The sequence below is a fragment of the Siphateles boraxobius genome, unplaced genomic scaffold (assembly GCF_051911475.1).
Source record: "Siphateles boraxobius isolate OS27281-9 unplaced genomic scaffold, OSU_SipBor_1 8, whole genome shotgun sequence".
NCBI classification, from domain to species: domain Eukaryota; kingdom Metazoa; phylum Chordata; class Actinopteri; order Cypriniformes; family Leuciscidae; genus Siphateles; species Siphateles boraxobius.
The window spans coordinates 29,906,470-29,933,005 of NW_027509208.1; the positions used below are offsets into that span (position 1 = coordinate 29,906,470).

General features: G+C 38.6%; 1 protein-coding gene and 3 non-coding genes across 4 annotated transcripts; all 4 read right to left on the reverse strand.

Moving 5' to 3' along the window:
- Positions 1-2,284: 2,284 nt before the first annotated feature.
- On the reverse strand, positions 2,285-2,496 carry LOC143730009 (small nucleolar RNA U3). Its single transcript, XR_013200251.1, has one exon. It is a non-coding gene; the product is annotated as a small nucleolar RNA U3 (small nucleolar RNA).
- A 10,238-nt stretch (positions 2,497-12,734) lies between these two features.
- LOC143729378 (uncharacterized) lies at positions 12,735-24,069 on the reverse strand. The gene is made up of 6 exons (XM_077220609.1): positions 23,885-24,069; positions 23,634-23,775; positions 22,812-22,951; positions 21,944-22,129; positions 18,020-18,118; positions 12,735-12,776 (listed from the first exon to the last, which is right to left on the reverse strand). Exons 1-6 carry the CDS (start codon positions 23,984-23,986, stop codon positions 12,735-12,737), a joined length of 711 nt encoding a protein of 236 aa, XP_077076724.1. The 5' UTR covers positions 23,987-24,069.
- Positions 14,401-14,615, reverse strand: LOC143729962 (small nucleolar RNA U3). The gene has a single exon (XR_013200208.1). It is a non-coding gene; the product is annotated as a small nucleolar RNA U3 (small nucleolar RNA).
- LOC143730095 (small nucleolar RNA U3) lies at positions 15,270-15,483 on the reverse strand. The gene has a single exon (XR_013200324.1). It is a non-coding gene; the product is annotated as a small nucleolar RNA U3 (small nucleolar RNA).
- Positions 24,070-26,536: the final 2,467 nt, after the last annotated feature.

Consider the following 26,536-nt stretch of genomic DNA (forward strand, 5'->3'; position numbering starts at 1 on the left):
CCAAATTAATTCCTTAAAAGTTAACCATTTAAAATGACTAAAATGTACACATTTTTTTAAACAAAAATATCGGAATAACAGACTGACGTCAAAGATGAATTAAGAACACTTTTTTTTATTGCCAACATTGAAGACACCTGATGTTAACAAGCCGAATCACTGAAGGAGAAAACCGTAATTGGTATGTTACCATTATGGAGATTAATGTTTGCTTTAGTTGGGCTCTTGACTCTTAAATCATTGACTTTAAATTTTGTTTGGTTGTTGTACTTCAGTTATAACAGCCAGATGAACAAATAGAAAAGGTGATCTGATGGTGTTGGTTGTGTTTTAACATAACCATTATTTCACAATCATTTGACCTGAGTCATGGAACTCATATAGAGCCCAATTTAGGTTTACTTTATTAATTATAGCAGCACTGCCCTTGTAAAGCATAATATTTGCAACCTTTACAATCCTAAGAATTTTTTAAACATATCTCAAATACAATTTTTTTTTTTTTTTTTTAGTTTTTAGACACACAGACATCAAGAATCAGCCTGTGAATCTCAACAATGGTGACAATTATAAAGCATGTTGCAGTGCGTTCTGCATGCCACCAATCAAAACTCATTCATGGCTCCCATCATGCATTGCTGCATGAATAAATAATGAGCTTGTGTTCAGAGTTGATCTGTTTGTCACCATTGTTGAGATTTATACGCTAATTCTTGATGTCTGTGTGTGCCAACATAAAGTACCTTTAAAAATGTCTTATTATTGATTTGGTCTAATTGAAAACGCTAAAAATATGAAGCTGTACAAGGACAGGGCTCCTATAATTATTTACTTTTAAATATAAAGTAAACTTAACTGAGAAATAGGACTCTATATAAGCTCAGTGACTCAGGTCAAATGATTGTGAAATAATGATTACGTTAAAACACAACCAACACCATCAGATCACCTTTTCTATTTGTTCATCTGGCTGTTATAACTGAAGTACAACAACCAAACAAAATCTAAAGTCAATGATTTAAGAGTCAAGAGCCCAACTTAAGCAAACACTAATCTCCATAATGGTAACATACCAATTACGGTTTTCTCCTTCAGTGATATGGCTTGTTAACATCAGGTATCTTCAATGTTGGCAATAAAAAAAAGTGTTCTTAATTCATCTTTGACGTCAGTCTGTTATTCCGATATTTTTGTTTAAGAAAATGTGTAAATTTTATTCATTTAAAATGGTTAACTTTTAAGGAATTAATTTGGTTAATTATTACTCAATTCTAATTTGTTAAATTTAATTAATAATATTGCTTGTAATCTGTTGCCTCAATTTTATTGATTAGATTTAGCGTATTCATTCGTATTCATTTTTACAGTGCAAGACGAGGAGAGGTTTAAGCTGCCACAAAACACAACCACAAGAGAGACGGGAGCCGGGTTAACAGAAATGATCTTTTATTTAGCCAAGAACTTAGGAATTTAAACTAGTACTTAGGTTCCTCCCGGGCTGTGGTATCAACAAACCGGGCTTTGTTCCACACATCTGTTACAACGCTAGGCCACCTTAAAAGGGGAAGACAGAACTGAAGAAAGGCAATATCATTAAAGAAGATTTTGCAAGTCTAACTCTGTCTTCTTACTCTTCAGCTGGTTTCTCTCTTGGCCAACATGTGCTTCAGCATCTCATACTGAAGGATTCTGTCCTTCAAACCATCTAACCTTGAGTGTAGCAGAGTTCTCAATTTTATGGTGACCTCCATTAGGCCATCATTGCCTACAGCTGTGGGTGGTTCCAAGTTTGGAGTGTGAGTAGGTGGAAATGTTCATGATTGATGTCTTTTCCTAGCCGTGAGCTTTTCCATTGGTCCTGGGCTCCTCTTTCCAATATTGATCTGCCACAAAGCGTTCCAGAAAAGCTTCTAAAACAATCCACTTTCTCAAAAGGCACAAATGTCAAACAACGCTCAGATCATACCCCTTTCTTCAACATCGACAACAGCAACACAGAAACTTCATCAACGACACAGAGCTGACGTCCAACGAAAAAGTCAAAAACCTACCAACAATTGCTAACTTAGGCATTTCAAAAACTTGACGTTGATTGCATTCTTAAAAAACTTGCGATGGCTGACCTCGAACTGGGGACATATCCAAAGCTCTCTTTACTCTAAAACCCACTTTTTGCAACTGCTGTCTTAGACAACACACAGTTACGCATTTCAACAAAGTTTGCTGCATAGGACCTACAGATGCAAAAACAAAACAATTCCAAAATGAGACTTAAATACCAAACATCACTCAAAACATACTCCTTTCTTCAATATTGCAAAAAGCAATACAGAACACTCATCAACGACAGAGCTCACAACCAAAGCCACTGCTCTGCGCCCAATTCATGCTCAGAAACGAGCATCATGACTCTTCTTCACAGGTTGGGAGACAAGCACTTTCGGAACACATTTACAAGCAAGGAACTATAGAAATGATCCCTGAAAATATTCTCTTAACAGTTTATAGAAACTCAATTGGCATTCCATTCTGCTGCGCTTCTCCTCTAAAATGGTTTTGCGTAGTTGAATTTTGTAGGAGCTAAAGTTTACGTGACATTTTAGCGGACACATCGAGGCCAAAAGCAGAAAGGACTTCCACAATCTCTTTGAAGCCTACTGTTAAGATATGTCGACTACAAACAACAACCATAATGTCATACTTTTTTGCAGCATAGCTACCCGTTTCATGCTTTGTAGTTCATTCGTTGAAGCCAAATTTAGAAAATCTTTTAATAGAAGTCACACACTGTTACGCCCGCCTGGTTGCCTCTACTGGCTCTGCTACACAGTGCAGGCGTTAGTTGAGCAACAGGTGTATTCCATCCCTAATTAACTCCTTATATGGAGTAGTATAAAGATCTGTGATTGGGGAGTGAGCGGTCTCTTTTAGTCTCAGCTCTTAGTCTCAGCTCGTAGCTCTGAGGCTCTGTCTCTCTCGGGAGCTGAGTCTCTCTCACGTTTTTTCTTTTTTTTCTCTCCCACCTTATTTCTTCTGGGTATTTGTTTGTTCTCCCATCTTTATTGTTAGTGCCAGATATTGTTTATTTTGTGTAGAAACGCGCGTGTATTTACTTTTTCCCTAGACATTGATTTTTCTGATTAGTTAATAATTGTTTTATTTGGTATTTCAATAAATTGGTTTATTGTTCAAGTATTTGTGGTTTGCCTCTTTTGTGTTGCGGTTTACGAGCCAGCCGTAACATGAAATGGGGCCTCGTCCGGGATTTTTGAGCATTTTTGTTTGAGGTAGTGGTTTATTGTCTCTTCAGGATTTCTGGTAAGGATCGGCTTTCACTCCGGTTAGTTAGAGTGTTTCAGCTGGGCAGCTCGTGAGCGTCCTTCCATCGTAACACAGTTAGTTGTTTTGTTGATTTTGTTTTGTATTTTATTTGGAGTTTTGGAAGGAAATCCCGGGTGGTGGTACGCTTCTCGCGCAGCTGAACTCATTTAGAGAACGGTTGTTACGAGGTTCAGCGTTTCAAGTCGCCTCGAGCCCGGCAGTCCTTTGAAGACTAGAAAGGATAGTTAGTTTCAACAGGCAGGCATATCGGAGATGAAGCCAATGGAAATCCTGGTGAGTACTTTATATTTTCTCCCTGAATTTGTTTAGCTTGATTATAAGGAGAACATGTTTCGCGTGCGATTATCAGTGTGTTTCGTTTTATAGGAAGTTGATGTTTGTGTAGAACGGTTAAAATATTAAATTTGATTCGTTTACAGGAAGATCTTGTGTTGAGGACAATAGTGATAGATGACTAGTTGGGAAGTATGTCACAGCAGTTGTAGCCTATAGAGTATGACCGATTGTTGTTTACTGTGAGTAAATTAGCACTGTATTGAGTGGTTATACCAAGTTTTCCTGTAGTAATTGAGCACTAGTTTATCATCCTTGTTATGACACTGACATTTTTGAAGTGACTTTAGAATCTGTTTGATTAATCTGAATAAAACTAAGATTTTTGTCATGGACATATAGATTCACTTGATCTTTTTGAATTTCTAGCTTTATAGGGGCTAGGGCTTAAGCTGTTTACTGGCACTTTTGTTTTGGGAGGTTTTATTAGAATTATTTTGGATTTGTTGTAGTCAATTAACTAATAAATTAATTGTGTGAATTGTATATTAGTCCAAAATGACTTCCATTCAGGGATTGTTGAGCTTTCTGAGAAGTTTCTGGATAGGTGCACCAAGGAACAACTTCTAGAAATTGCAGAGAGGTATACAATCATTTTGACTGGAACTGATAAAAAGCGCAAGGAGGATTTGTTAAGAGCTGTTAAAACTCAGTTGATAGACAAAGGAATTCTGGTTGTGGAAGATGAAGCTGGTCTTGGTAAGACAGCATATCCATTGGTTGAGAGAGATTTAATCTCTACAGAGAAACAAACACAGTTTGAAATTGAGAAGCTATCGTTTGAACATACTCAAGCATTAGAAAATAGGGAATGGGAAAGACGTTTTCAGTTTAAGAAGATAGAGCTTGAACAGGAGCGTGAGCGTACACAATTTAGGCTGAAGAAGTTAGAATATGCACGTGAGAGTGAACGTGAACATAGAGAGTATGAGATGAGGAAGCTAGAACTTGAATTGGAAGCAAAAAAAACTGAAGCTTCGAAATTTGTTCAGGTAGAGCGTTCTTCATTTGAATTTGATGTTGGTAGAAACATTAAGATGGTGCCACCATTTTGTGAACGTGACGTAGACAAGTACTTTGCACATTTTGAGAGAGTTGCTTCTTCTTTAAAATGGCCAGAAGAAGTTTGGACTTTGCTTTTGCAGTGTGTTCTGACGGGAAAGGCTTTTCTTCTCTCTCTGAAGAAGAGAGTGGAGATTTCAAACAAGTTAAAATAGCCATTTTGACAGCGTATGAGTTAGTACCAGAGGCTTATCGTCAGCGATTTCGTGGTTATAGAAGACTTGAAAGGCAAACATATGTTGAATTTGCTCAGGAAAAAAAAATTACATTTACTAGGTGGTGTCAGTCTCAAAAAGTAGAAACCTTGAACCAGTTGAGGGAGTTAATTCTTGTGGAAGAATTTAAAAACTGTGTACCAGCGTCTGTGTCTACTTATTTGAATGAACAGAAGGCTCTTACATTAGCTAATGCAGCTGTCTTGGCTGATGAATTTGTTCTGACCCACCGAGTTTCTTTTCCTGATAGAGGTTCAGGTGAGCCGAGTAGAAAGTCATTCCGGAATCGTTGCATGCCTCCAGTGAGAACATCAAATACAATCCCAAGTGTGCCCCCTGTCAGTCAGAAATTTTCATCAGAGAAGGGTAAGGTGATTGGTTTTTACTGTCACAAAGCAGGACATAAGATATCTGAATGTAACGCTTTGAAGAAGTCTGCGAAGCAAGTTGGGTTGGTTGGACGTGAACCACTGGAGAGTTATGTTTACCAACAGAATCCTGAGATTGAAAAGGGAATCTCAAAACAGGTAGATGTTGGAGATAATTATTCAGAGTATGCTCCATTCATTACTACCGGCATAGTTTCTTTGCCAGGGCAAGAGGGAGAAGTTTCTTTGAAGATCTTGAGAGACACTGGCGCTTCTCAGTCGTTTTTGCTAGAGGGAGTTCTCCCACTCTCAGGTCAGACTGCGACCGGTAAGGATGTATTAATTAGGGGGATAGAAATGACCTTCTTAAAAGTTCCTTTACACAGGGTACACCTTGCCTATGATATTGTAAATGGAGATGTGATTGTTGGAGTACGATCTTCCCTTCCTGTACCAGGGGTGTCTTTTATTTTGGGGAACGATCTTGCTCAGGGAGATGTCTGGGGAACATTAAAACCTGTACCATCAACTGTTGTAGTCTCCTCACCTATGCTTACAGATGTTCCTGATGAGTGTGGTTTGAAATTTCCCCACATGTTTCCTTCCTGTGCTGTCACCCGAGCCAGGGGAAGACAACTTGAAGCTGAACGACAGAGTGAAGGTGAAATTTATTTACATCCTGATGGTGAAATAACCATGGAGGAACAGCTATCCATTCAGTCTGAGGATGATGTAGAACGATGTAGTATTTCAGACTCAGCTGTTTGTTTGTTTTTTCAGAAGAGTTTGCCTCTGGGGAGACGGCAGTTTCGGAGAAATTTTTATCTTCCATTTTCCATGTTTCTAGAGAGGACCTGATTCGAGAACAGTTAGCTGATGTAACGCTTAAGCCTTTGTTCTCGGTGGTATGTGTCGAGTGGGATGTTGAGACTTGTTGAGAGGGTTACCCTCTTGTTACTTCCTGAAAGATGAATTGTTGCTCAGACGTTGGGTCAGTGAATCTGAGCCCGTTACTAAGGTTTATGTTCAAGTGATAGTTCCTCTTAAATTTAGGCAGTCTGCGATCGCGTTAGCACATGATGGAATGGCTGGACATATGGGAGTAAGGAAAACATATGATAGATCACAACGCAGGTTCTTCTGGCCTGGTTTGAAAAGGGACGTGGCAAAGTTTATTAGAACTTGTCATGTGTGTCAACTCACTGGTAAGCCAAACCAGAAAATCCCTGTTGCTCCTCTCCAACCTATCCCAGCTATCTTGCTGGTTGATTGTGTAGGTCCTTTACCTAGATCAAAGACTGGTCATTTTTATCTACTTACGGTAATGTGTTTATCTACCAGGTATCCAGCCGCATATCCTGTCCGGTCCATTACTACAAAATCTATTCTAAGAGCATTAACCTCCTTCATGTCAACATTTGGCATTCCAAGAGTTATCCAGGCTGACCAGGGCTCTAATTTTATGAGCCGTCAGTTTGCTAAGGCCTTACGTCAATTGAAGATCAGTCACAACATTTCTAGTGCATATCACCCTCAGAGTCAAGGGGCCCTCGAAAGATTTCATCAGACCTTAAAGTCATTGTTGCGATCCTACTGTGTGGAGCTTGGTTCTGATTGGGAGGAGGGGCTGCCTTGTTTGCTTATGGGAGTGAGAGGGGTTACTAAGGAAAGCATTGGATTTAGTCCAAATGATCTGGTATTCGGTCATGAAGTTCGTGGTCCTATTGTGGTTTTAGCTGACAATTGGAGTCCTTCTGAACCCTCCAAAAATTCTTTGTACTTTGTGAGCGGTTTCCGATATCGGTTACATGAGGCTCGAGCAATTGCTCAGAGGAAACTGGGGAAGTCACAGAGTAAGATGGAGAGGTTGTTTAACAAACGAGCAGTGGCTCGGAAATTTAAGGTTGGGGACCAGGTACTAGCTTTGTTGCCGCTTGTAAGTAATCCTTTTCAAGCCCGTTTTGCAGGTCCCTATCCGGTTCTCAAATGTCTTTCTGGACAGAATTATCTTTTGAAAACCCCAGAACGACGTAAGGGAGTACAGGTTTGCCACATAAACCTTTTGAAGCCTTACTTTCCTTCTGGATCTTCTGTGCGATTAGTGGCCATTGTGCCTGCTGATTCTTCACAGTTGAGCGTGGAAGAAACTCCATTTTCAGAAACATCCTCCTTGAATTGCATGAGGGATGATTCCATACATTTTCCTTCTCGAGGGGTTGTCGAGGGACGGTTGAATAACTCTAAGATGTATTCAAACCTGGTCTTTCATTTACCTCATCTATCTCCCTCTGAGAAACGCGACATTCTTCAGCTAGTGGAGTTTTTTCCTCAGTTGTTTTCGGATGTGCCCACTTGCACTACAGTGATTGAACATGATATTGATGTGGGTTCTGCTTCACCAATTAAGCAGCATGCGTATAGGGTAAATCCTGTGAAACGGGACTTGTTGAAAAAGGAAGTGACTTACTTATTAGATCACAACTTGGCTGAGCCCAGCTATAGTGCCTGGAGTTCCCCCTGTCTTCTTGTAAATAAGCCTGACGGATCCTACCGATTTTGCACAGACTATCGTAAGCTTAATTCCATAACTAAGCCTGACTGTTATCCTTTACAAATACTTCGTTACATTACTTAAGTAGAAATTTTGGGTATCTATACTTTACTTGAGTAATTATTTTTCAGCCGACTTTTTACTTCTACTCCTTACATTTTCACGCAATTATCTGTACTTTCTACTCCTTACATTTTATAAATAGCCTCGTTACTCCTATTTCATTTCGGCTTGTTTTCATTTCGGGTTGTCATCGTTCAAAAAATGGCCAATTACACAAACGTTTAATAGATCTGAGTCCCGTGTGTGTGTGTGTGTGTGTGTGTGTGTGTGTGTGTGTGTGTGTGTGTGTGTGTGAGAGAGAGAGAGAGAGAGAGAGAGAGAGAGAGAGAGAGAGAGAGAGAGAGAAAGAGAGAGAGAGAGAGAGAGAGAGAGAGAGAGAGAGAGAGAGAGAAAGAGAGAGAGAGTGTGTGTGTGTGTGAGAGAGAGAGAGAGAGAGAGAGAGAGAGAGAGAGAGAGAGAGAGAGAGAGAGAGAGAGAGAGAGAGAGAGAGAGAGAGTGTGTGTGTGTGGTTGTGTGTAACCCTACATTATAGGATCAAAATATCCCCATAAAGATAGCAATATCCGAAATCCTTGTCGGGATTTTTTTTAAATTTTATTGGAAAACGGCTTATAAATCAGATTAAGTGATGTTTTTTGAAAATGCATAAAGTTATCTGTGACAGGGTTAGTGTAGGGGGGTAGAATACACAGTTTGCACCGTATAAAAATCATTGTCTATGGAAAGTCCAAATAAATCATGAAAAAATAACATTGCTTGGTCTGTTGGTCAGAGGCCTGTTTGATCAAGTTGAACCCTTGTCATCCCAGTCTCATCAGTTGGACTGAAAGAAGTTTCAGTGCACTTTGGACGCTGAAAACATGTCTCAGAGCAATGGTCACAATGACACAATGACACTTGACAGTATTGCTGTGTGTCGTGTCCAACAGGACAAAAACTTGACAGTATTGATGCAAAACATATATGCCAACAGTAAATTTCTGTTAAAGGGATAAGTTCACTTATTTAAAAATGAAAATTCTGTCATCATTTACTCACTCTCAAGTTGTTTCAAACCAGATTCTTTCTTCTGCTGAACACAAAAGAAGATATTTTGAAGAATGTCGATAACCAACAGTTGATGATAGCCATTGACTTCCATAGTATTTTTTTTTTCCTACAATGGAAGTCAATGGCTACAATCAACTGTTTGGTTATCGACATTCTTCAAAATATCTTTTTTTGTGTTCAGCAGAAGAAAGAAACTGGTTTGAAACAACTTGAGAGTGAGTAGACTAAATGATTTTCATTTTTGGGTGAACTATATCCTTTTAATGAAAGATGCCAACGTGTTTGGCTTCTTTAAAAAGCAAGGAACAAGACAGTATTGCACGATTGCATTGCACTATAAACGGAGTAAAGTTAAGTCTCTGTTAAACTGCCTCCTTGTCTTTATTACTTACCTGTAACATTACAGAATTAATGAATTAACGTATTTGTCAGTGTTGGGCAGTAGCGTCGCTACAAGTAGTGACGCTACTAGTTTAACTACATTTCTCAGTAGCGTGGTGGTAGCGTCGCTGTTTTCTGAATCAAATAGCTTTTCAGTAGCGAAGCTCTTTTTTTTTATCAAGTAGTGCGGTAGCGTCCACACAAGCTAACGTTACATTTTCCCAAGCATTTCTAAAGCTCAAGCTCAAATCGGAAATACAACTGCTAAGTATCACTGATGCTGGATCAGTTAGTGACGGTGACTTATTCTTCTTCTTGTTTTACGGTGGTTGGCAACCATAGGGCCATATGATTTCATTAAGTTACCGCAATAGGGAAAACATGGACTGAATTGCGATATCCATGCACAAAAACAAAATTTAGGCTACTGTATAACGCGGAATTTCACGGAATTTGTCAGATCTTAGATGAAAAGAAGGTAAGTAGCCTAAACTTAAATAAAATCGCGATATAGACTAGTGTCTGTGAATATTAAACCGCTTAAAGACTATTTAAAAAGGAATCATGCATGTTCTGCGTGTCTCTGTGCATGAATGGCTCAGACGCGCGGATTCATTTACCTCACACTGAAGCACCCATGACGCTTGCAATGTTTTCAGTAATGGATCGATGAACTTCATCTACACAGCCGCTCTGAGAGTCACTTTAGCAGCATTTTAGCTCGATTTGAGAAAAACTATCGTCATATCAAAAAACAAAAAACAAAACAGAGACTCAAAGGTCTAGCTACATGGCAACCTGTCAAAATAAAAGGTTGGTTTTAACCTTTGAAGAAAGTTTTGCTTAAATCATTTGGCCTACATTTTAAATAATTGGTCATTACAATTTAAACCATTAAAAAAAAACTATTTTATAGAGCCCTTAAAATGTAATTTATTTAAAAATGTTAATAAATTGTTGTTAAATTATATACGTTTCATGATTTCAATTAAATACACGTTTACAATGTTATTTAACCATTAAAATGGGAGTCCAGAAATATGAAAACAAAATAAAACTGAATTTGGAATGTGGGAAAAAATAAAACGGATTTCATAGGGCGCTACAAACCAGCTTTTTGGTGCATTACCATCACCTTCTCCGTATGGTGTGACATCACGTACCAGTATCAATCCTTGGGCTGACACGTGAAAAATGGAAAAAGATGCACACACTCTTGACACCTGGTTTTGTTATAGTTTTATATAGTTATATGGTTTTATATAGTTATGTTTTTTTTTTTTTTGGCCAAATTGGTTTGGAACAGTTGTTGAATAAACAATTGAACTGACAAATTATGCCTGCCTATATGTTTGATTGACAATTTTATTGATCACTGAGATAGCACTGACTTGGAATTAAGTTGGTTCAATATAAAAATTAAATTTGAAAAATTAGCTTTAGATGTAGTAAACTACTTTTGCCATATTGCTGTAGCTTAGCTTGCTACATTTCCCAGGGTGGTAGCTTCAGTGTAGTGAAGCTACATTTAATGTAGAGTAACTGCTAGCTTAGCTTACTACATTTTTTAAGTAGCTTGCCCAACACTGGTATTTGTTAAGGTCAATATAGACTAAAAACCTTAATACATTATCCTATTAATTTCCTGATTCCTCCACTTCTGTGGATGTCCCCAGTCCCCACTAATCTCAAAATCAAACCTACGCCCTTAAAGAGAAGTATAAACATATACCATTTCGATGATAACATGCCTCTGAAGTTTGACTTTTTGCACCATTACAATACTTATAGGCAACTAGTCATCATATCTTCCTCTCTATGTGTAATGATGGCACAGATACTGAGGAATCCATTTGCAGCTTTAATGAGAATGGTCAAACAGGCAGGGTAATCGACAGCAGAAAGTAGCAGCGAAGGTAACACAGAGAAGGTCGGGGTCACAGGCAACAGTCAAGGCAGGCAGAAGTATACAAATCCAAAGGGCAATCCGGGTCGAGACAGGCAGAGAACAGTCAGAGGTCGGGGTACACAATCCAAGATCACAACACAGAATGGTAAACTCAGAAATAAACGCTTGTTATTGAAAGACAGGGCAATACAATACTTCGCAGAGAAGTGGTGTGTGGAAGTGGCTTTTATGTGTGTGTAAATGACATGCAGGTGTGTGTGCAATCAGTGTGGTGCAGGTGTGTCTTGTAATCAGTCCCAGGTAAGCGGCATGATGGGATGTGAAGTTCCTAAGGATGGTTAATATTCCGGGGAGGGATCCCTCCGGTGGCGGAGAGGGAGCGAAGCGGAAGCCTGTTCCGTTACACTATGAAACAAATGTTAATGCTCAGTAGTACACACATATGAAATTGAACTGAAATTCATTTTCTATGGGCATATATGCGGCTGAAACAGGTAGTGCATCCCAAATTTTTCAACATTAACATTTTAATATAACGTTATAGTCATGGCCTTTAGAAACATGTTGTTTTGAGGAGGTGGTAGTGCCCCTGTGGAGCGGCCTAAGCTTTTGTCCTTAATGGCATTTTTTTTTCTTTGCATTACTTTTACTTTTATACTTTAAGTAGTTTTGAAACCAGTTACTTTTACACTTTTACTTGAGTAAAAAGCTTGAGTTGATACTTCAACTTCTACAGAAGTCTTTTTAAACCCTAGTATCTATACTTCTACTTGAGTAACAAATGTGAATACTTTTGACACCTCTGGGATAGAGTGGGGTCTGCAAAATTTGTGAGCAAGTTCGATCTCTTGAAAGGATATTGGCAGGTTCCATTAACTGATAGAGCAAGGGAACTTTCTGCATTCGTAACACCTGATAACTTCCTGCGATATCGTGTGATGCCGTTTGGGGTTCGAAATGCTCCCGCTACCTTCCAACGCCTTATAAATAAGGTGTTGTGTGGATTACCTGACTGTGACGCTTATTTGGACGATGTGGTTCTGTACAGTTCCTCTTGGTCGGATCACCTAGTCCAAATAAGGGAGTTGTTTGTTCGCTTGTCTGACGCTTCTTTAACTTTAAACTTTGCAAAGTGCGAATTTGGGAAAGCTACGGTTACCTATTTAGGGAAAATAGTAGGAAACGGACATGTTCGCCCCATCGAAGCTAAGATTGAGTCCATCTGTGCTTTTCCAGTGCCTACAAATTGCAAGGAATTGCGCAGGTTTCTGGGAATGGCCGGATATTATCGGGGGTTTTGCCCAAATTTTGCCTCTATTGTATCATCTTTGACTGATCTCATAAGCCCAAAAGTAACCTTTAATTGGACTACAGCTGCCCAACAGGCATTTGAGGGAGCCAAATCACTGTTGGCTAGTGCTCCTGTGCTTGTTGCACCCGATTTCTCCCAGCCTTTTTGTTTAGCTGTTGATGCCAGTGATACTGGAGCCGGAGCTGTTCTCCTACAGAGAACTCAAGAGGAAATAGACCAGCCAGTCTGTTATTTTTCAAAAAAGTTCAACGTCCATCAGCGAGTTTACTCTGTGTTTGAAAAGGAGACACTTGCTCTTATCTTGGCCATCCAACATTTTTAAATTTATCTGGGATCGTCCACAAGTCCAATTGTGGTTTACACCGATCATAATCCTTTGGTGTTTTTACACAGAATGAAGGATCGTAATCAAAGGTTAATGCGGTGGAGTCTCTTCTTACAGCCATTTTTCCTTGACATTAAACACATCCGGGGCACGGAAAATGTCATCGCTGATGCCTTATCTCGAGCATGAGTATATAATGTATTGCGTTTTTCCCTTTTTCTCCCTTCTCTTTCTATCCTGTTTTCCTAGGGCCCAGGAAGCAGGAACCAGGAACCGAGTGGAGTGGGATAAACCGTGCAGTTGTTGTTGTGTTGTTGTTTTTTGTTGCATTCCTTAGCTTAGAGGAATACTTTTTGTGAGGGAGGTGTTACGCCCGCCTGGTTGCCTCTACTGGCTCTGCTACACAGTGCAGGCGTTAGTTGAGCAACAGGTGTATTCCATCCCTAATTAACTCCTTATATGGAGTAGTATAAAGATCTGTGATTGGGGAGTGAGCGGTCTCTGTTAGTCTCTGTCTCTCTCGGGAGCTGTGTCTCTCTCACGTTTTTTCTTTTGTTTTCTCTCCCACCTTATTTCTTCTGGGTATTTGTTTGTTCTCCCATCTTTATTGTTAGTGCCAGATATAGTTTATTTTGTGTAGAAACGCGCCTGTATTTACTTTTTCCCTAGACATTGATTTTTCTGATTAGTAAATAATTGTTTTGTTTGGTTTGTCATTAAATTGGTTTATTGTTCAAGTATTTGTGGTTTGCCTCTTTTGTGTTGCGGTTTATGAGCCAGCCGTAACACACACACATTAACAATTCTTTATGTAGACATTTAACTCTTTTTACTCTTCAGCTGGTTTCTCTCTTGGCCAACGTGTGCTTCAGCACCTCATACTGAAGGATTCTGTCCTTCAAACCATCTAAACTTGAGTGTAGCAGAGTTCTCAATTTTATGGTGACCTCCATTAGGCCATCATTGCCTACAGCTGTGGGTGGTTCCAAGTTTGGAGTGTGAGTAGGTGGAAATGTTCATGATTGATGTCTTTTCCTAGCCGTGAGCTTCTCCATTGGTCCTGGGCTCCTCTTTCCAATATTGGACTGCCACAAAGCGTTCCAGAAAAGCTTCTAAAACAATCCACTTTCTCAAAAGGCACAAATGTCAAACAACGCTCAGATCATACCCCTTTCGTCAACATCGACGACAGCAACACAGAAACTTCATCAACGACACAGAGCTGACGTCCAACGAAAAAGTCAAAAACCTACTAACAATTGCCATTAAATTAGGCATTTCAGAAACTTGACGTTGATTGCAATTTTAGAAAACTTGCAATGGCTGACCTCGTACTGGACACGTATCCAAAGCGCTCTTTACTCTAAAACCCACTTTTTGCAACTGCTGTCATAGACAACACACAGTTCCACATTTCAACAAAGTTTGCTGCATAGGACCTACAGATGCAAAAACAAAACAATTCCAAAATGAGACTTAAATACGAAACAACACTCAGAACATACTCCTTTCTTCAATATTGCAAAAAGCAATAAAGAACGCTCATCAACGACACAGAGCTCACAACAAAAGTCACTGCTCTGTGCCCAATTCATGCTCAGAAAGGAGCATCATGACACTTCATCGTGGGTTGGGAGACAAGCACTTTCGAAACACATTTCCAAGCAAAGAACTATAGAAATGATCCCTGAAAAGCTGCCACAAAACACAACCTGGTTTCTCTCTTGGCCAACGTGTGCTCCAGCACCTCATACTGAAGGATTCTGTCCTTCAAACCATCTAACCTTGAGTGTAGCAGAGTTCTCAATTTTATGGTGACCTCCATTAGGCCATCATTGCCTACAGCTGTGTGTGGTTCCAAGTTTGGAGTGTGAGTAGGTGGAAATGTTCATGATTGATGTCTTTTCCTAGCCGTGAGCTTCTCCATTGGTCCGGGGCTCCTCTTTCCAATATTGGATTGCCAGAAAGTGTTCCAGAAAAGCTTCTAAAACAATCCACTTTCTCAAAAGGCACAAATGTCAAACAACGCTCAGATCATACCCCTTTCTTCAACATCGACAACAGCAACACAGAAACATCATCAACGACACAGAGCTGACGTCCAACGAAAAAGTCACAAACCTACCAACAATTGCTAACTTAGGCATTTCAGAAACTTGACGTTGATTGCATTTTTAGAAAACTTGCAATGGCTGACCTCGAACTGGGCACGTATCCAAAGCACTCTTTACTCTAAAATCCACTTTTTGCAACTGCTATTTTAGACAACACACAGTTCCACATTTCAACAAAGTTTACTGCATCGGACCTACATATGCAAAAACAAAACAATTCCAAAATGAGACTTAAATACCAAACACCACTCAGAACATACTCCTTTCTTCAATATTGCAAAAAGCAATACAGAACGCTCATCAACGACACAGAGCTCACAACCAAAGTCACTGCTCTGCGCCCAATTCATGCTCAGAAAGGAGCATCATGACTCTTCATCGTGGGTTGGGAGACAAGCAATTTTGAAACACATTTCCAAGCAAATAACTATAGAAATGATCCCTGAAAATATAGTCTTAACAGTTTATAGAATCTCAATCGGCATTCCATTCTGCTGCGCTTCTCCTCTAAAATGGTTTTGCGTAGTTGAATTTTGTAGGCGCTAAAGTTTACGTGACATTTTACCGGACACATCGAGGCCAAAAGCAGAAAGGACTTCCACAATCTCTTTGAAGCCTACTGTTAAGATATATGGAATACAAACAACAATCCTTAATGTCTTACTTTTTTGCAGCAGAGCTACCCGTTTCATGCTTTGTAGTTCATTCGTTGAAGCTAAATTTAGAAAATCTTTTAATAGAAGTCACACACACATTAACAATTCTTTATGTAGACATTTCAGAGACCTTACGTAATTTGAGCACTTAGAAAACAAGCTATGACTGACATCGAAATGTGAAATGAACCCGTGTCAGGCCCGTTTTTTCAAAAACACCTGATTTTCATATCTGCTGTCTTATCCGAGATGCAATACCACATCGCTGGAAACATTTCAAGTTTTTGCAGTGATGTGGTATTGTATCTTGGATGAGACAACGTTTGCTTTATACAAAGGATGCTGTGACACGAGCCCCAAGAGGAGGAGAGGTTTAAGCTGCCACAAAACACAACCACAAGAGAGAAGGGAGCTGGGTTAACAGAAATTATCTTTTATTTAGCCAAGAACTTAGGAATTTAAACAGGTACTTTGGTTCCTCTCGGGCTGTGGTATCAACAAACCGGGCTTTGTTCCACACATCTGTTACAACGCTAGGCCACCTTAAAGGGGGAAGACAGAACTGAAGAAAGGCAAAATCATTAAAGAAGATTTTGCAAGTCTAACTCTGTCTTCTTTCTCTTCAGCTGGTTTCTCTCTTGGCCAACGTGTGCTTCAGCACCTCATAATGAAGGATTCTGTCCTTAGAACCATCTAACCTGGAGTGTAGGAGAGTTCTCAATTTTATGGTGAACACCATTAGGCCATCATTGCCTACAGCTGTGGGTGGTTCCAAGTTTGGAGTGTGAGTAGCGTTTTATGGTGTAGGATCTAATATCTCATTATCGCCTATATATAAATCCTCTTCACCTTCTACCTTATTTTGTTTATAATCTCAGATAAGGTAAAGTATTGGTCAAACTCTACCTAAGATAATAAGTATTGAAACTCATACTTACAGTCTAGTAGAGAGACCCCTCCGTGGTTAAGTTCTTTATAGAAAGCAGAGACTTGTTGGCAGGCAATCTTTTTTATAAAAATTATAAGTATATTTATTATAATCGTTATGTAAAGGTTTCGTACAAAGTAACAAGGTTTGTTTATAAAAGTAGTTCACAAGTATCACCAGCAGGTGTCAGGCTTGGATCATCAAACAATGGAGAGGCTGGCTTGTCTTCCAGCGTCTAGTTTACACATGGAGTACAGTACCTTTTATAAGGCTTTTTACACATCACACCCCCATATTACATATTCAACATCATATGCACAATATATCCAATTGTAGATCTTAAACAATGGTCAACTCCTTAAAGCCTCTCACAACTTTGTTATAAAAAGTTCTGTGTGTCTTCTTTCTCTTCCTCCGTTCTCGTCGCCTCAGATTCCGTCTCCTTTTGGCCTGGAACATCACACTCAAGGTAATACTGACATTTTCTTTACTGCATGCTTAGTACTTGTCTTAATACAGTTTACAGTTCATTTATCTGATTTATAAAATCATTTTTACTTAAACATGTCTCATGGTGTCTTCTTTTATCCTTCTTCAATAAAAACATCTTTATCAAAACCTGTCTCTGTGCATTCTGTACAAACCCAATAAACATTTATTCTATTACATCAGGTCTCTGCGTCTTATTACCTGGGTTTCATCCCATAATCAATCTTTTTATGTTTGTATACAATAGAATACATATTAAGTCTTATAAGCAGCTTTACAATAAAGAGATGTAATGAAAGACTACAATAGAATACACACTAAGTCTTATAAACAGCTTTATAATAAAGAGCTGTAATAAAAGACTCTCTATAAAAGTCTCAAAATAGAAGGCTATTTATAACGCCTTAAATAGCTTATTATAAAAGCTACAAAAATAGACTTTACATATACTGTTTAAGGATATATTGGGAATAAATGACCAAATTGCATGTATCTATAACACGCCCCTTATGCAATTTAGTCACTTATCATCAAAGCCAGGTAGGTCCGGTAACATTTCGTCTTCTTGTCATATTTGGCTAATTGGGCATATATTCGCCCCTCATCTGTATATATATTCTTTTGAATTATGTTCATGTATCGTTCCACCCATGGTCTTTTACTTTTTGGTTTCATTAACTTACTTTCAATTATCTCTCCTTTTACAGGAGTTCCATGAGGCCAGATTTTTGTACTCTGTTTAATCATAGTTAAATAACTTCCAAATTCTCTACACATCCATTTGCCCTTAGTTACTTCATGCAGACATGCTGTAATCAATTGTCCATCTGGTGTTTCACATACAAAGGTGCGGCCCCTTCCGTCATTCACACAGATCGTGCATAAGTTGAATGTTGGAATCAGGACTTTCGGCATCTCTACCTTGCCCCGGGCCGTCTTCCCTTTCTTGTTGTCCCAGTGACCCAATTGAGTTAGGCGAGTAGGCTTCTCCGTCACTTGGAGATCCATTTTCTCTGTCTGCTATAACATAGAATGTCCCATTATGTTTAATTACTTTCAAATCATTCCCTGCTCGTTTTGCTTGTAATATATGTACAAACAACTGGTCTCCTTTTCTCCAAGCTTTATGAGCCGACAAATCACTGTATATCTCCCTGACCACAGGATGGAGCTCTTTGAACATATAATTAAACTGATCTGCTATTTCTACATTCATTTGCTTTACTATATCAAATGTCTCAACACAATACTCGATTGTGTTCTTCTCGTTATACCAGAATACTACATTTGTTTTTTCATAGCAAATGTTACACAGACCTCCTCTTCCAAATCATTAAGACATTTCATACACTCAGTTTTTCTACCCTAACCCAGTAATTCTTTGGTTTAGACAGTGCATGGCCAGTAGGGGTCCTCCTAAGCTCCAGATTTCCAAAATCATCAAGCCTGTCCAAGGTATTCTCTGGTTGTCCAGCGAAGGCCATTCTGCTGTAAGCCATAATGTTCCCTTCTGCTTTCCAAAACTGCAGTGTGATAACTGGTCACACATAACTTCTAATATTTTGTCTAGTCACACCTCCACGTTTAAATGACCCTCGCATGTCATGGAGTTCCATATCATTGGAATTAGTCACACCCCGGTCACAGCATTTGATGTATTTGCATAATCTCCAAATCACACGGAAACATATGCTAAACAGTCTTCCTAACCCTGTACATTCTATTAGAATTAATACAAACAAGATTGTTACTATTGTCAATATTAATTTGAAGTGGTTAGCTACCCATTGTATTGTAATGAATGCCTTGTTCCTTAAAATCTTTCTTTGTACTTCCTTATTTCCTGATGACCACTTGTCACTTATCTATTCTTCTAGATTCCATTTTATCTTCTGTGGCTCTACATGTTGCATTTCCTTATCAAAGAATTACTTTCTCGCTAATAGAAAATAGAGTGGAAATGGTGGCATACATCTACTATTCTCCTGTATACTAAAGTTTGCCATAGTGTCTGCATAAATGGTTTTCTCCGTCTCTATTGGTTCAGATAACACTCTGCAAATTCCCTGATTAATTTCGTTCCTTTTCCAGTTTCCATCTATTTTCACGTTATCACAAGTCCAACCTGAATAAAGCCAAGGCTGGATTCCCCTAATTACTAAAACAGTCCAAAACTGCTTATAGTCAAACATTTCTTGCTCTTTTAATGATCTACAATTGTAGTTCTGGGACCTTTTGTATACTGGTCTAGGAATGTCTTCTCTACCATGATACTCCTTTATCCCAGTCTGGATCATTTTTGTATCTTATTCTGACTATGGGTATCGGATAGTACTTATTTAATCTATTATTATTATATTGGACACTTACTCCCTAATGCTTCAGTCCAAAATTATTCTTTGCATCTATGATCTTAGTTGGGAATATTTTTTCCTCTTGTCTTGTAGCTACATCCTCTTTCAGATCAAACAGTCTAAACTGGATTATCATTTGATCTGTTACTGCACCATTCTCTGTTATTATATCAATCCATAGATGAGATCGTCTTTGCATTGTTATCAATTTTACACCTTGACTTCTTACTTCATTTCTATTCTTAACTACCAGCCAATGCGTTGTATTATTATTCTTTTCTTTCATTGTATTTTTATGGTAATTCATTTCACATCTCCACTGATCTATGCACACGCAGCCGATCCAATTCATCTCATAGGCCTTACAATTTTGATTATTGAATTGCTTAATTAATCTCTCTATTACTTTATCCCTCCAAATATTATGCAGCTTCCAATTGTACCTGCTTTCAGCGCATTCATGGATATTACTGTCAGGACACTCTTCCCAGAATTTATCTGATTTTACACTTGTCTGGAAAAACATTTCCTTCTTTATTCCATATTTATCTCTTCCTATAGCAAGCTCAGCTATCCTTGTTGTTTCAGTATACCAATTTAATTCTGGAATTGGGTTACTTAATTTTTCCAATATTTCATACATTGTGTATTTCTTATCTGTAAATGCCTTCATACACTCTTTTGCAATATATCTGTCCTCTATACTTTTTGTTTTCTTTTCATTTATTGCTATTGATTCCACAGGTTTTGCTTCACTCTGTTTTTCGTTTTGTCCTCTCAAGTCAATCTCTTTATTAATTAGATAAGTTGTATCTATCTCATAATCCGGATCCATATATTCCATGTTAGCTTCTTTGTTTCCATCTACCACCTGATCTATTGCATCGTCAGTATTCTTTATCTTAACTTTAATCCACAATATCAATATAACAATTCCAACTGTTATATTACTCCCTTAAATATGGGTCTCCTGACACAGGCTTGTTTCCATTTTCGTGTCACCTTTGGATTCCTTGACCTCACTGGCCTTCTCTGGTTTAGGGACTCCATTTTCTGTAAAATAACAAGCTTTCCTTGGTCATTAATCTTCAAGTAAAAAGGTAGCTCTTAAATCTTCCTATTCCTATCTGATTTATCTGCTTCTCTTATGCTTTTACATTGTACATGCTGAATAGATTTTCAATACTTCACTGATACTAATTACCCCTTTCTTGAAAATCTATCATCAGCTTTTCCCTTTTATTGTACAAGGTTCATACTTACAATGTTTGATATCCAGCCATATACTTGTCAATCAGAACTTTTCTTTTATTTTTCAGTTATTTTTTTTTCATGTTCCTTCGTACACATACTTACAAATTTGTACGTAATTGAACACTGCCAAGTATAGTCTCTTTATTTATTGCTTTCTCTCTCTGCTCCTTATCTTTTTACTTATAGTTGTCGTCTAGTTGCTATATCCAGTTTCTTAGTTAAACAACATTCCTTCCATCCAGAAAACCCCTCATCTATAAATTGAGACTGTCCTCGAGATTTACACACTAAAAAATGATGGGTTAGAAATAACCCAAATTGGGTTGTTTTATAACCCAACCGCTGGATCACTATTGCACCAGTCCAACAGTAGTTAATTTGACCCAGCAAGATGGGTTGGTAATTTTTAACCCAACAGATGAGTTAAATATTCTACCCAAATGCTGGGTCAAATTAAATAAAATTCTGGGTTGATTGAACTACATATTTGTTATATAGTGTACCCAAATGCTGGGTCAAATTAATTACAATTCTGGGTTGATTCAACTACATATTTGTTATATAGTGTACCCAAATGCTGGGTCAAATTAATTACAATTCTGGGTTGATTCAACTACATATTTGTTATATAGTGTACCCAAATGCTGGGTCAAATTAATTACAATTCTGGGTTGATTCAACTACATATTTGTTATATAGTGTACCCAAATGCTGGGTCAAATTAATTACAATTCTGGGTTGATTCAACTACATATTTGTTATATAGTGTACCCAAATGCTGGGTCAAATTAACCCATATGCCAGATGAATTCTAGCACATTACAGTACAATTGAAGAAAATAAATGGCAATAGACTACCCATAGCTATAAAACTGTTAAACTACAAACCTAGAACAGAATACATGCTAGATTTAAGCATATATTGTGCAATAAACACTTAAACCATACAAAAACAAAACAACAATGGAATCTTTGAAACAAAATATTTTATTACTTTAATATCAACAATATAGTGGAACTGGTGCAGTTAATATCACTTAAGTAGGAAAACATTCAATTATGAATGAATTGGCTTAACATTTAACAGTCCAACAGTCAACGGGAGCCATTAGCTCTACTTGCAAGCAAGTATTCTACTGTGAATAAACTTGACCATTTTAGATTCCCCTCCTGGCATTTCATAAATAACAGTCTGTATGAATTCCCAGACATGTTCACACTGCTTCGGGTATTTTACGTCAAAGACATAGAATGCCTTAAAGCAGACATCAATGGCCTGAAGCAGTGTTTCTTGTTCCAGGGCCTGTCCAGCTATTATGGCAAAGGCCTGAAATGCACTCTGCTCATTTCCCAGCGTCAGGATGTGGGGGTATGGCTTGCATGCCTTGGCCTCATGGAGGTACTCCACCATGTTTATTCCAGGCTAAAAAAGAAAGAATACAAGAGAGCAAGTGAGAGATTGCGAATGAGTAAGGACCAAATGTCAACCGACTACTATAGTTGAATTAAAATATAGACATTGTGAGGACCATTTTCCTGGTCCTCACTAGATAAATTATTGTTTTATGATAAAGTCTAGTTAGCTTTACAATTTGGAAAAGATTTAGTGCATCTCTAATTCAAAAAGTTGAACTGTAATAGTCTACATTTCATTGCACATATGAAATATTCCAAACCTTTTTTGATTAAGTCTTGATGGTTATGGCATACAGCTCACATTACAGAAAACTATTTAAAAAAGAATTCAGACCTCAATTGACCTAAAAAGCCATAAATCAATTGATGATCTATCATTACAATAAACATGCTCAGAAAATGCGTGCGGCCCACCTATCTGACTATCCTATCTGGTCAATAGGCAGCCGGGTTAGGTGGTCAGATAGGTGGCCTCGAAATGCGCGCCCAGGGTGCTTTGATAGTGACCAACGCGTTGTAGGCTTGTAAAACGGCTATTTTCAGAATACTGTCAGGCTATATTTGATGCCTGTCCCCAAAAGTATAGTAAAACAAACCTGGATATGCATGTGTGCGTGCACACATTCTTGAGCTCAGATATGTTGATAAAATGAATAAAGTTTCCCCTTTAGATGTGCTTGAGGACTTACAGGCTTATGGTCGATGAAGGCCAAGCTGCATTCCTGGATGGTGTGGCGAACCACTTTCGCACCGCGGCCACGGCCAGCTTTGTATGTTGTAGGTGGAAGCAAGGCTGGCAGCTGCTTAAGGGCGAGATCCCCAACGCCATCTGTAGGAAGACATAGGTGTCAATACGATGTGGAATTGCATACCTGTGATTTTGTCATTCAATATCAAACTAAAATAAAGCCGATTTCCGCGCAAAATAAGCGGGGCTTGCATGATTTCATAATCCCCGCAATTTCATCGCATAAAATTGCATAAACATCCCGCATATTCCATCGCATTTTTTTCGAAAAAGTGCCGCATAATCAAGGATTTTTGCCCGCAAAAATCACAAAAAAACTCAGCATTTTTCTGGAAGGACTGGTTAATGTTATTAGGTACACTAGTACTGCTGTGTTGACTCTGCTGTGAAAACTTGGAATTTTTAGTACCCAATTAACATAAAGAGGCTGACAAATTTGTTTAACTCTATTCCTATGATGATGTCACTCACTATTCTCAGAGCTCATGTTGTTTTTCACTGTGTAACATGTTCGAGAAGGCTGTGAATTGTTCAAATACAGGTGTTAATAACTAAAGCAAATTTACACTTTTTATTTTAGTTAGCTACAGTAATGATAGCGGCCAAAATGATGTGAAATTGCACTGTTTTTGGTCAAAAACCTTCAAAAATGTTGGACAGAGGAATGCTTAACCCCCCGCTGCTACTTTTGCCCACCCACATAAGCCCTCTAAAACCCCTGGGAAAACTGCATTTACAAGATCTGCAGACAAGAATATATTACCTGGTGTTAATCCATCCAGGGGCAATGTCAGCTTCCCCTCCTGTCTTGCCAGCAACAGGATCTTGTCAGCATAAATGGGTAGCCACGTTTCAAACAATTTTGAAGCAGCATCCCCATGCAGGACAAGAAAGTCCTGTGCAATCTATAAAATGGAAATTTTTATATTTTTAAAACCAATTCAATGTGACACACTAATAAAAGGTTATAAACAATGCATCCTCATATGTAAGATCATATTTCCCTATACCTACCATGCCTTTGGTCATTAGGCGAGGGAACTCTTCGAGGATCTGATCGATGGTCCAATTGTTGTCCCTAATCCACTTGGCCCTGTAGACTGCCGTGTTCTCCATGTAGGACTCTATCTGGCTGAGGGGCTGAGAATTGTTTCTCAACCATTCTTTAAGCTGTGACGCACGTTCGTCTGATATGGTACATTCTGTAAAAAAGAACAAGAAAGTTGTCAGTCACTGAAATATGGATGTTTTGCTTCATCAAATAATTTTTCAGTTTAATAATTACCTGGTATAAGAGCCCTTGCAAGGGCGCCATCATCTGGCGTTTGTGGTGGTGTCTGTGCCGTGCTTCGCGGCCTGCTGGTTGATCTCAGCCGTTTCCTGACGTTCCGCAGCCTTTCCTCCAGGAATCCAGTGGCTGGCCGGTGGCTCCGTCCTGGGGTGTACCATATTTCCTGCCAAGAAATCTAAATCTTTAATGAATAGAGATGAGGCATGTTTGGCTTTGACAGCGTGGGCTACGGTTAGAAAAGGGTTTGTCTGTATGTCCTCAGAGAAGATGATCAATTATTGTTACTGCTGCTTAGTGCATAACAGCAGGCATCAAACAGCACAGAAAAGCATTTCTAGAAGGACCGAGATGTATTTTGTTTGTTAACTGACTGTTTTAGCTTTTAAGCTCAATTGATGCTTCTCCATGCTCCGTTGGCACTTCCAGCCAAATTTTGCCACATATAAGGCCTCAAATTCCTGATTATTTTTATTATTAATATTAATATTATTAATTATTTATTAAGAATTTTTTTTTTAAAGGACCTGCGGGACAATAATTTTCACATGTACGAACCCTATTGTGTATTCTTTGGTGAGGATTTGCCAGAAACAGGAGATCTACATTGGAAATCTAGCAAAAACAGAAGGGGGCCTGGTATAGAGCCCTCGGCTAACTCCAGTTAACCAAGTTTAAATTGAAAATCAAATTGGATTGCAACCTTAAAAATCAAACTGAATCAGTTTGAGGATCATGACAACCCAAATAAATATCTCAATGACATTTTTCAAAAAACACTCACGCTGCCACTGCTTGATGAGTCTTTCAAATAGGCAAATGACTGAACCAAACCCGATGCCAGTGCCCTTTTGATTTCTGATGTAGGACTGTAAAACAGAAGAAAAAAAAAATCACACATCACACAGCTAAAAAGTTCAAACTAGATTTAAATGGATAGTTTGGATACCTTATTCAATATAAAAAAATAAATAAAGTACTTCTCTCCAAACTTCTCAATGAGGTACGACACCAAGATACGGACGAGGAGACGTCTCTGGCTAGTTGTGATGACATTATCTTCATCAAGGCTCTCAACAATTTTCTTGCCATCATGTAAGCCTGTAAGAATCTGCCGGACATCCTGAGAAAATTGCCATAAGAGACATTGCAGATTTCTTAATTTTTATTAAGTGAAGGGTGATATGAATTCAAATCGATATCACCATTATTTCAACCTTTGCCTTGATTTCAATTAATGAACTGCTCACAGGGCATCACAATGTGTTTTAAGCTTGTATAGAGTTATTTTCACTCTTTTCAAGCACCACCATTGTACACGCAAAATATAACATTGGGCTTAAGGTGCTAATCAAATGAATTTAGCTGATTATAAGAAAATTACTATTTCTTATTTAGGGTGGATTTGCCAATTTAAGAAAAAAAGCATCATGATCAATCAATATACACAAGATACATTCAGTTTTGTTTCTACATTTTGGCTTTGATTAATTGCCCAGTCTAGTGTTGATTAAACAAAGTGACAACCAAGTCTTAAAGTGGAACTTACAAACTGTGGAATGATGTGTATTGTCTGCATCAGCTGATTTACTGGTACCACAGCTGCTGCTTGTTCCTCCATGGGGTTTGGAGGAGTGGCAGTTGGTGTGACATCAGAGATTGTAGGTGGGATAGCAGGCACAACAGCAGGCTCAAACTATGCAGAAAATCCAGGTCAATATAATAAACAGTGGCAGCCACCTAGAATAGCTTACTAAGCATCAGTAATGTAAACTCCTGTATAGATAGTGAACAAGGTGACAGATGGGGTGGGAGTCAAGATATAAAACTGTGCATGTATTTGCCAAATTAAACTAGTGGACTCAGAAGACTGCATACAGTATGCTTGGTGTGATGGATGTGTACTGGCTGGCATTCTCACAGAATGTATACTGTAGCGAACTCTGGGCGGTATATGCGGATACCTAACAGCTCTGCCAAGTGGAGCTGCCCCTCTTGGTGTTGCGGTTAGGAAACATGCATGGGTACCCGGGTTTGAGAACAGTGGGGTGCACTCCCCGCCATTCTTTACAATAGATTTGGAAAGAGAGTGCACATCGTTTCAGACACAAAACCGCTCAGCAATTCTTCACCCAAGTGCCCTGTGTTTAGGTGTAAAAGGTGACATGTTTCCTTTCTTGGACCATGCAGGTGTCTTTAAAAAAGTGACTTCTAAAACATAACAGTGGCAGTGACTAAGACTGTATATGGAGCAGATAGACATTAAGTGATTAAACTGAAAAATACTTACAGTACAACTTATAACATCCCAGTAGTCATTTCAAGAACATCCCATTAGTTCGGTAACGTCATCCCATGCCGGAAGTAGTTCTTCCCAT